General features: G+C 45.9%; 1 protein-coding gene across 1 annotated transcript; it reads left to right on the top strand.

Annotated features, from left to right (window-relative positions):
* Positions 1 to 353: 353 nt before the first annotated feature.
* On the top strand, positions 354 to 1,175 carry LOC123066206 (uncharacterized). The gene is made up of 2 exons (XM_044489339.1): positions 354 to 807; positions 892 to 1,175. The coding sequence occupies exons 1-2, from the start codon at positions 542 to 544 to the stop codon at positions 1,112 to 1,114; spliced, it is 489 nt and encodes a 162-aa protein (XP_044345274.1). The 5' UTR covers positions 354 to 541; the 3' UTR covers positions 1,115 to 1,175.
* The last annotated feature ends 10,549 nt before the right edge of the window (positions 1,176 to 11,724 follow it).

Below are 11,724 nucleotides of genomic sequence, written 5' to 3'. Positions count from 1 at the left end.
GTCCCTGGCTGTTCGATTATAATCGAAGGGTCCAGATTACCCTCATACTCCATCTTATCATCCACCTGCTATATATAGAGGCATCCCCTATTCCATTTCTAGTTTACCTAAACCCTAGGCAGACCAACTCCCTCCAATCCCGCAGCCGCCGCCGCTCTCCTCGCAATCCGCACGCACCCAGTCCCCTGCCTCCACTTGGCTAGATCCACCAGCCAAACCCCACCTGATCTGGACCGCCAGATCTCAGATCCGACGGCCCAGAGAGCCTCCCGCAGCGCTCGATCCGATCTGGATCGAGGCAGCCGGTCTCCACCCGCCTCTGCTCGTCTCCACGCCTACGGCGACCGCGAGCCACCGGAGCACCAGGACCCGTGCCACAGGCGCATCTCCGGCAAGCCATCGGCGACCCCAGGACCGTCGCCTTCTTCTCCCCGTTTCTCCATTCCTTACCGTGCGTCTCTCTCTCGCTCAGTGCCCCCCTCTCTCTCTAACCTTCCCCGCTCTCCCTGTCTTCTCTGTTGGACAGGAGCACACCAGCGCCATGGAAGCCTCCCGATGGACCCCAGCCTCCTCCCTTCGCGCACCCGAGCTCGTGGATGCCCGGCGCCGCACCTGCTTCACCAGACCCGAACGCCGCTGCGACCAAGTTCGCCCGGGTGCCACCAGGCCGCTGCTCCCCTTCCTCGGTAGCCTCCAACGCCCGCCCGCCTCCATGCTCGTTTTGGTTCGGGACAGAAGCTCCCGACCGTGCCTCCCGCGTTGCCGCCTGCTCGCCGGAACCTCGCCGTCGGCGACCACCTCCTGCAGGCCCGTACCCCGCCCTTCCTCCCGTCTCTCTCTCTTACTTCCTCTTTTGTTCCCTCTCTCAGTTCTCTCTGTCTCTTTCTTCAGGTTACTCGAAGCCTCGTCATTGTTTTGCCTAGTCATCGTTCAGTTTGCGTTCGGCCCCGATCTGGACCGGATCTCCTCTGCTCCGCCGCTGTGGTCTCGGATCCGGTCGGTTCCCGTGCGTCCTCGCGCCGCCAAGTCTCGTCGCCGCTCTGCCTACAACCGCCAAGTCAGCTCGCCGCCGCTGCTCTGCTTCCTGACGGACAGAGGTCGACGCCCGTGTTGACTACGCCTCGTCCGCAAGCGACCGCCAGGTGGGCTCCAAGGCCCGGTTGCGCCCCCCAGCCGGCCTCCTCTGCTTCCAATCGGGCCTCAGCCCATGGGTGAGCAGCCCCTCCAGCCACTCTCCTGTCCTGGTGCATCCCGTTAGCAGATGCGGCCCATATCATGTTTTTTTTTCCAGTTCAGTGATTTTGCTATTTATCTAGTAAATTACTGTTTTACACAAAAGATCCTCATGTTCATGCAATTATATCTCTCAAACCATGCATCGGATTAAAATGATTTAAACATGTAAAATGCTTAGAATTTTGCGTAGATTAATAATTTCCACTTTCATCCATGTTAAATATGTTTAAATTGCTGTTTGCATTAATTTTCTTAAATGCCATGTTAAAATGCTTTGTTTCATAACTAAATAACCGTAGCTCAATTTTAAACGAACTTTATATGTAAATGGGGTAGAAAATGCCTAGTTTAACATGGTGCACTTTATTTTCCCTGTTTAACAACTATAAAATATGGGTTAGGGCAGAACAGTACCAAATTCGTAATATGCATATGGGGATTTTCCGGAATTGTTGTTTGTTACTTCCGGCCTCATTTAAACTTGCCTAAATAGTTCGTTTACTTATGCTTCACCTCTTGCCATGTTTAACAACATTTAACATTGTTGTGTACCTAAACGAGAGCAAACTAAATAACTCGAGGTGGTGTTTTGTCAATATGCCAACTCGAGCTCCACTTAACTTGTAGTATTGTTTGTTGCACTTTGCCATGCCATGCCTCATGTCATGCATCATACTTGATTGTGCATCATGCCATGATTATGCTTGTGTGTTTATCATGTTGTTTGTTTCTTTTCGGTGTTGCTTCTTAGTTCCGGTAATGTTGCGATTGTGAGGATTCGTTCGACTACGCCCGTTCGTCTTCTTCATGGACTCATTCTTCTTCCTAGCGGGATCTCAGGCAAGATGACCGTCACCATGGATCTCATTACTATCATTGCTATGCTAGTTGCTTCGTTCTATCGCTATGCTGCGCTACCTATTTTTTGATCCTCAAGCCTCCCAAATTGCCATGTCAGCCTCTAACCGTTTTCACCCTTCCTAGCAAACCGTTGTTTGGCTATGTTACCGCTTTTGCTCAGGCCCTCTTATAGCATTGTTAGTTGCAGGTCAAGTTGAAGATTGCTCCATGGTGGACAGGATTATATTGGGATATCACAATATCTCTTATATTATTAATGAATCTATATACTTGGTAAAGGGTGGAAGACTCGGCCTTATGCCTGATGTTTTGTTCCACTCTTGCCGCCCTAGTTTCCGTCATACCGGTGTTATGTTCCCGGATTTTGCGTTCCTTACGCGGTAGGGTGATTTATGGGACCCCCTTGATAGTTCGCTTTGAATAAAACTCCTCCAGCAAGGCCCAACCTTGGTTTTACCATTTGCCTCACCACCACCTATACCTTTCCCTTGGGTCGGCCAACCGAGGGTCATCTTTATTTTAGCCCCCTGGGCCAATGCTTGTCTAAGTGTTGGTCCGAACCAAAGCCACTTGCAGCGCCACCTCGGGGAAACTTGAGGGCTGGTTTTAGTTGTACGTAGTGTTCATCCGGTGTTGCCCTGAGAACGAGATATGTGCAGCTCCTATCGGGATTGTCGGCACATCGGGCGGTCTTGCTGGACTTGTTTTACCATTGTCGAAATGTCTTGTAAACCGGGATTCCGAGTCTGATCGGGTCTTCTTGGGAGAAGGAATATCCTTCATTGATCGCGAGAGCTTGTCATGGGCTAAGTTGGGACACCCCTGCAGGGTATAAACTTTCGAAAGCCGTGCCCGCGGTTATGGGCAGATGGGAATTTGTTAATGTCCGGTTGTAGATAACTTGACACCAGACCAGAATTAAAACGCATCAACCGCGTGTGTAGTCGTGATGGTCTCTTTTTGGCGGAGTCCCGGGAAGTGAACACGATTTTTGGGTTATGTTTGACGTAAGTAGGAGTTCAGGATCACTTCTTGATCATTGCTAGCTTCACGACCGTTCCATTTGCTCTCTTCTCGCTCTTATTTGCGTATGTTAGCAACCATATATGCTTAGTCACTGCTGCAACCTCACCACTTTACCCCTTCCTTTCCCATTAAGCTTTGCTAGTCTTGATACCCATGGTAATGGGATTGCTGAGTCCTCGTGGCTCACAGATTACTACATCAACAGTTGCAGGTACAGGTTTTGCGATGATCATGACACGAGAGCGATGCTTGCTTGCGTTGAGTTCTTCTTCTGCTTCTTCGATCATGGTATAGGTTCCAGGTCGGCAGCCTGGGCTAGCAGGATGGATGTCGTTTGAGTTTTTGTTTGTGTTTCATTCGTAGTCGGATGGTGCTCTTATGTACTGTGATGTTGTATTCATGTGGCATTCTATGCGTCTTGCATGTATCCCCCATCTATTATGTAATGTTGATGTAATGATATCCACCTTGCAAAAGCGTCTTCAAGATGCGCTTCTATCCTTGGTGGGACCTTCGAGTTCCTTTAGGATAGGGTCGCATCTTGGGCGTGACAAGTTGATATCAGAGCCTCGACCGACCATAGGAGCCCTCTTGATTGTTGGCCGTTGTTGAGTCTAGAAGAAAACTATTTTGAGTCTTAGGATTATATATATTGGAGAGTAGGATTCTTTTTACTCCTCAGCCCCCTTCGTCGCTCTGGTGAGGACTCCTGACGTAGATGTTTTGTCTTTCCTCTCCTCAAATTTCACTAAAAAAATTTAGGATCATGCGGGTATCTTGGGATCGTTCCGATATTCTTACGACGAGAACATTGTTCTTGGTGCCTCCTGACATTTAGGGGTTGTGGCAGTGTCCTAGGGAGTTGAGCTCCGAGGTGTTGTCGTCATAATTTTATCGTTGCAGTTCTGGAATACCTGAGTTTTTCCGACATTGAAAATCTCTTTTATGCAGTTGTTGGTGAGATAACCTCGACACCACCAGTACTGGGGCGGGAGTTCGGGAGTATTGCCATAGCTCGTATAACGGATGCTTTTCGAAGGTTGAGGTACACGATTTCCGGAGTTTTCTTGGTTATGTGTTGACGGATGGATACAGCTGGATGTAGGGATTGTTAGTTTGGGTGAGATATATTGCTTCCCCTGTATCCCAACACCAGATTGCATAAACAAAAAGTTTCGGGAGTTTTATAGGTAGGAATTCAAGTAGCTCCTAGAATACCTTTCCGACAGATGCATGATATGAGATTGGGTTCGACGTCTAGTGGTCCGCCTATCCACGGTCATTTTTACAGTGGTCTCGTTGTGTCTTAAAGAACCCTTGGCTATGCCGGTTCAAGGACACTTCGTATGTCATGTGCACTGCCTTGTACATGATGATGTTGGTAACGATCGAGCCCGTGTGGGCCCCACCATGAAAACTTCGGACGAAATCTCTATCATATGTTTGTTTCGGCTTATTTCTGCAAGCCAATCCTTTGTTTTGTTTTGAGTTGTGGTATTTGAGTTGCTTCAATGTCAAGTGTTGATTCCATACCTTTCAAGCGGTGTTCTCATATTTCTATGGGAGTACTAATCCTTTTGATCATTGAGATTGTCATGTCAATTCTTTTCCAGCCAGCGTGTTTCTCTTCAAGTGGATCCGATCATTTCAACATTCGCGAGATCAATTCTAAGTTTTCTCAACGATGTACATTCCATCAGCCCCAAGTTGCCTTTGTTTTCCCGCCCTCCCACCCTTTTCTTCAAGGACTCAGATTTCTTAATCGGGTATCCATTTTATTGATGGGAAGACTCTCCATTCTTTTCCATCAATGATCTTATCCGGTGATTCTTAGGAAGATACTAACGGAGCTTCAAGTCTATTATTCTTTGTCTCTTTTCTTCTCCGGTGGATTTAATTCAAGCTTTTGGTGTTGATCATATCCCTTTCCTCGTTTCAAATGTTTTTCCACGTCGGTGCACCTCTTAATTGTTCACCTCTCTCTATTCTTATCCCGAGTGCTCAAGATATCTCACAAGACTTGTGTTTCCATTCTCAATCCGTTCAAGATATTTCGAGGTTGTTATCTCATTCAAGCCATTTAATTCAACTGGTGCAACCTCTGTTTAAATTTTTTTCAAGGGTGTTTCTCTTGAGTGGGCCCTAACCCACAGGTCTTTTCCCAGGATCTTACCTGACTCTTCTAATTTCTCGGAGCTATTCTCAAATCCTATTTCGAAGTTTGACGTAAGATTGAAATTTCATCAGTCAGATGCCATCTCCAAAATCGCTTCGAAATTCTTTCATCTTTGGTTCAACCCTTCTTCTTTTTCATTCTCCCGGAGTATCTCAACAAGTCATGGTAGTGTTTCTCCTCGTCTTTCTCCGCATCTGAAGACCGAAGAAGAGTTCCTCTTCAGTCCTTATCCTTTCTTCGAAAGATGCGCAGTTCAAACTTTATACCATCCTCTCGTAATTATTTTTGATTGTGACAATTCTTTTCTTACCATCAGACGCATTCCAGGAGTTGCTTCCCTTCTCGATCATCCGAAGGCCATCATTTCTGAATATTACTCTCAGCATGTAGCTATCGTTCTCCAAATCTTATCGATGCATCGTTCAAATATCCTCTAATTAGTTCATGATCTCTTCATTCTCATGTATCTAAATCCCCTCAAGTATCTTTGTTCATTTTCCAATTCTTCCTGGTGATGTGTTCGTTTTCTCCGTTTGTTATTTTAATCCTTACGGTGGTTCGTCCAACATTCCTCTTCCATTGTTATCATATCAATTCATTCGTTCTTTTTAATCCCACCGGTGGTTCCATCAATACCTTCTCAAGTTTGCGCTATATCTCTTTTAATACTTTCTACGGGAATAAGTAGTGTTCCAAATCCATTGCTTGTCATCAATTGAATTTTATGAAGGATAAGCATACTATAAATCTTATTCTTATTTCCTCGAGGTGATTCAATTCTTTTATTTCTGGAGTTCCAAGTTTTCTTGGTTATATGGTCGCAAAGCTCCATCTAAATCATTGCAAGGCTTCACCTTGTTCTTTCAACTTCTCTTCCTTTCTATCGTTCTTTTATTACCGGAGTTCTTCATGGAGGTTCTACATGGTGCTTCATCAAGGATTTAATTCATTCTCGAATTGTTCTTCAAGATTCTTGTTGGAGGAGTTCAAGCATTCTTCATCTTACATTCTGAAGTGCAATTCCTTCTATATTATCTTTTGAGGTGGTGTTATGTCACTCTTGACAATTTCCTTCATGTTTCATGATTCATATGTTGTCAAGAATGAGGTATTTTAAATCCATCATTTTCTCTTCGTTCAAGAGATCTGTTCGACCAATCAACTTCTTTGTTGGAGTTATCTTGTGTCAAATTTCACCTAAAACCTTTCCTTAAGGGTTGTTGCTATTTGTGGTGATTATGCATGACCCAAGCTTGCTCTTTATCCTCTTGGTGGAAGAAGTTTTCATCTCTTCGTCGATCTCAAAGCAAGAAATTGTTTTTGTTAGTGGCATAATGTCATCTCATAGTCTTGAGATGTTTTCCATAAGCCCACTACAAGCTTATTCGTTTCATTGTTGGTTTTCCAACAACCCCGTTGTAACCTTCTAGGAAGGGTGCTTTCCGAGCTCATTTGTGGCAGAAGTTGGCATTCCCTTCTCAATTCTGTTATTCTAATGATCTATCTTCTATTCTTTCTTCCGGAGGCTTTGTGATGTTGCTCTCTTCGACCCATCATCTTGTTTTGTCAAGATCATGTTCTTTTATTGCTTACCCATTTAACCGGAGTGTTGTGTCATCTCTTCAAGTTCTTTTCATCTTATCAAGTCTTGCATTCTCTTTTCAACCGGAGTGTTGTCCGAATTTGATATTCCTTGTTCCTTATTTATCTCGTTTCAACCAGAGTGGTTTCAATTCCTTCTTGTCCATTGTGCTCGTCATTCATAGCTTTGCAACTCCAAGGTTCACATGATGTTTTTTGTTTCTCTTTTCTATCGGAGTGCTCCAATTTCGTTCAACTCTGTTGTGTACTTCTTTCAACTTTTCAACCTCTCAAGGTTCATTGGTTTCACTCGTTTGTCAAAGAAGCAACTTAGTTTTACCTCTTCTCTTTCTCTTTTGTTTCTCTCCGGTGCCATCCTAGATCTCGGGACGAGATCCTCTCGTAGTGGTGGAGTGTTGTAACGCCCCGGATACAACTTTCCTTATTCGTAGCTCCAACTCTTGCCTTTTTCGGAGATGCGATATGATATTTCCTTCGTGGTTGGGTTTTTGTCTTTTGTTTTGCATTTTGTTCATGTCATGCATCTCATCTCATAGCATCATGTGCATCGCATCCATATGTTTTCATAAAACCAGTACCCGTTCTTAGTTGTCGCGTCCCCCCTTGCTTTCATTGACCGTTCCGAGACCAATCGGGTTTTTGCTTCCCTCTTGACCATGACCACCTAACCTCTCTTGCCAGCTCGTAGCCCCCTCAAGCGCGCGTCCGAAAACTTCCCCGAACCAGACCCGGATCATTGTTACCGGTGGGTCCGGATCATCCCCAAGCATCCCTAAAACATCTGCGTTTATTTGTTGGTCTCCACTAAGCCATTTATTTCCGACCATCCGATGTCAATCGAAGGATCAGATTAGCCCCTAACCTAATTGTCCCGGGCTGTTCGATTATAATCGAAGGGTCCAGATTACCCTCATACTCCCTCTTATCATCCACCTGCTATATATAGAGGCCTCCCCTATTCCATTTCTAGTTAATCTAAACCCTAGGCAGACCAACTCCCTCCAATCCCGCAGCCACCGCCGCTCTCCTTGCAATCCGCACGCACCCAGTCCCCTGCCTCCACTTGGCCAGATCTACCAGCCAAACCCCCACCCGATCTGGACCTCCAGATCTCAGATCCGACGGCCCAGAGAGCCTCCCGCAGCGCTTGATCCGATCTGGATCGAGGCAGCCGCCTCCACCCGCCTCTGCTCGTCTCCACGCCTCCGGCGACCGCGAGCCACCGGAGCACCAGGACCCGCGCCACAGGCGCATCTCCGGCAAGCCATCGGCGACCCCAGGACCATCGCCTTCTTCTCCCCGTCTCTCCATTCCTTGCCGTGCGTCTCTCTCTCGCTTAGTGCCCCTCTCTCTAACCTTCCCCGCTCTCCCTGTCTTCTCTCTTGGACAGGAGCACACCAGCGCCATGGAAGCCTCCTCCCTTCGCGCACCCAAGCTCGTGGATGCCCGGCGCCGCACCTGCTTCACCAGACCCGAACACCGCTGCGACCAAGTTCGCCCGGGTGCCACCAGGCCGCTGCTCCCCTTCCTTGGTAGCCTCCAACACTCACCCGCCTCCATGCTCGTTTTGGTTCGGGATAGAAGCTCTCGACCGTGCCTCCCGCGTTGCCGCCTGCTCACCGGAACATCGCCGCCGGGCGACCACCTCCCGCAGGCCCATACCCCACCCTTCCTCCCGTCTCTCTCTCTTACTTCCTCTTTTGTTCCCTCTCTTAGTTCTCTCTGTCTCTTTCTTCAGGTTACTGCGACGCCTCGTCGTTGTTTTGCCCAGTCGTCGTTCAGTTTGCGAGCTAGGCTAGCGAGGCGAGCTAGGTGGCCATGCACGTATTAATTTAGAGATAGGCATTAAGGCAGTGGTTCAGGGCAGCGAGTCAGATGCACGGGCCCGGTCAAAGAGCTATGGAGTGATTCAGATGCACGCACGCACCCCATGCATCATTTTCGTGCAAAAATTAGAGAGTGCAAAACGTAATGGATACACACACGCATTTGGATTCACACACGCACCATTCTCATCCTTTCTCTCTTCCTCTCCCACCCACAGGCCTAGAAATGGGGTGCCTCTCTTCCTCTCCCACCCACAAGCCAGATCCGATCCATTATCTCCAACTTCAAACACCCAAGCGACCGTGCCCTCCCCAAGAGAGACCAAGTGAAGATGCAGTTATACGGGCCAACCTTCAACCGTCTGCCTGTCATCCCGGAGGTGCTCTACTCACCGGGCGTGCTCGTGGAGAGGGAGCTCCGTGTGTGGGCTATTTCAAGGTGGACGGGTTCCATCAAACTCACCCACGCCTTCCTCAGAGCCGGCTATGCCCACCTCCCACTGGGCTCGCCTAGGATGTTCAACTTCAACGAGGTTCATGACCGCAGCGACATCCTCCTACTGCTCATGGTCACCTTCCCCAACCCGTTTGACGCGCGTGAGCTCCTCGGCCAAGTGTTTTGGTGCAGCTGCGAGGCCATCTTCTTCACCGTGTACAACATCTACACCAACTATGAGAGCATCTTCCCCACTCCAGGCTAGATGCACTCCCTTCCCTACGACAAGAAGGAGGAGGTGTGAAGTTGAAGACGGTGTTGAAGGGGTGCGTGGCCAAGGTGGAAGAAGGAGGTCAAGATGAAGATGTTCAAGCCTGGAGTCAAGCTTGTCATGTTTCGTTTTTATTTTGTTGCTTTTCTATGTCGTGTCGTGTCGTGTCATGTTTCGTCATGTGTCCGTGAACTTATTATTATTGCTTCATGTAAGGGTACAGTGTGTTGCATCTGATCTGAGTTATTAGGGTTTATTATGTGTGTTAAAAAATGTCCGTGCGCAAACATATCATTTCTTCCCTAAACCAAGTCATGAAGTTCGAGAACTTGTGGTTTTCATTAATGAAAATCAGAGGGGGTGAGAAACCCTCCCTTTCATTAAAAAAAATAATTCATGGACTAACATGCAAATTTATTCCCTTTAAATCCTAAACCAAGTGCCACTTTAATCCTAAACCAAGTGCCACTCTAACCAAAATCATGTGGCAGTGCAAACATACATTTTCAACCTTCCAACCCTCCAAAATTTCAGTGCAAAACAAAGGAAAACCACTCTCACGCGTGTGCAAACATTCACGGTCTCATTATGTATACCTTCCTTCCCTACCCATGTCAAAGTCTTTCCATCTGTCCTAGTGGTTACCAGCGAAGCCCTAAACGCCACAAACCCACGCGGTCCTGGGTTCGAGTCCCCAGCCGCACTAATTTTTTGTGCATTTTCCACCCTTCATTTTTAGACAAGTTATTTTTTTCTCAATGTAATGCCCTTAAAAAATGTTCATTTATTTTGGCATCAGGTGTAAACCTCTACCAGAGCTAAGGCACATTTTTCATGACATTTTGGTCTTTGATTTAAATGATGGTGTATTTGAATTGGAGTAATTAAATTGCTATTAAATATTTAACAGCTCCAAAAAATTTCTAACCTTAATTGTTTGGCTCTGGAATGATTTAATTAGCTTCCACAATAAGTTTCACCATTATGATTTACTGCCTAAATTAAATCAGAACAGAAAACAGAAAACACGCAAGAGAACCACCGAATGGGCCTAATTGGGTGTAGTTGGCCCATTAGTCTAGCCTGCACTTGGCTCTACTCTCTGAATTTGGCCCAAGAGCAACCTTATTTTTGACAGAAAGGCAGAGCAGAGAGCTACATTTCATTGATCAAAAGTTTCTGAATTCCTCATTTCTTCTCTTTTTTTCAACATATTTAAATGTTGGTCACTTCTTCTCTTTTTTTTCAACATTTAAACAACTTTGACCAACATTTTAACTAGGTGAATTTCTCATACAATTTCAAGCTTACAAATTCCTCCATAATTCATGCCTTTCCATACATTTTCAACATTACAACCAGTGCGCTTACCATACCTACAAATGCCCAAAAGTATTTGCAAATGGGTATTGGTAGTGCTTGATCTTCAAGCTTCCTAACCTTCTTCTTCAACATCCTAAGCTCAACATCTAGCTCTCTGTCAGTGTGTGCTTCGCCCTCCATCTCTTCTTCCGGAGCTCGTGTTGTGGCCACTGCCGTTCGTGTCAGCTGAAGGAAATATGCCATAGAGGCAATAATAAATTTATTATTTATTTCCTCATATCATGATAAATGTTTATTATTCATGATATAATTGTATTAACTAGAAACGAGATACATGTGTGAATACATAGACAAACTTAAAGTCACTAGTATGCCTCTACTTGACTACCTCATTAATCAAAGATGGTTATGTTTCCTAACCATAGACATGAGTTGTCGGGATGACATCATTAGGAGAATGATGTGATTGGCATGACCCATTCCGTTAGCTTAGCACTTGATCGTTTAATATGTTGCTATTGCTTTCTTCATGACTTATACATGTTCCTACAACTATGAGATTATGCAACTCCCGTTTACCGGAGGAACACTTTGTGTGCTACCAAACGTCACAACGTAACTGGGTGATTATAAAGGAGCTCTACAGGTTTCTCCAAAGGTACATGTTGAGTTGGCGTATTTCAAGATTAGGTTTTGTCACTCCGATTGTCGGATAGGTATCTCTGGGCCCTCTCGGTAATGCACATCACTATAAGCCTTGCAAGCAATGTAGCTAATGAGTTAGTTATGGAATGATGCATTACGTAACGAGTAAAGAGACTTGCCGGTAACGAGATTGAACTAGGTATTGAGATACCGACGATCAAATCTCGGGCAAGTATCATACCGATGACAAAGGGAACAACGTATGTTGTTATGCCGTTTGACCGATAAAGATCTTCATAGAATATGTAGGAGCCAATATGAG

Source organism: Triticum aestivum, chromosome 3B, assembly GCF_018294505.1.
Source record: "Triticum aestivum cultivar Chinese Spring chromosome 3B, IWGSC CS RefSeq v2.1, whole genome shotgun sequence".
NCBI classification, from domain to species: domain Eukaryota; kingdom Viridiplantae; phylum Streptophyta; class Magnoliopsida; order Poales; family Poaceae; genus Triticum; species Triticum aestivum.
The sequence above is the reverse complement of the archived record's forward strand: the minus strand, read 5'-3'. Positions and strand labels throughout refer to the sequence as shown.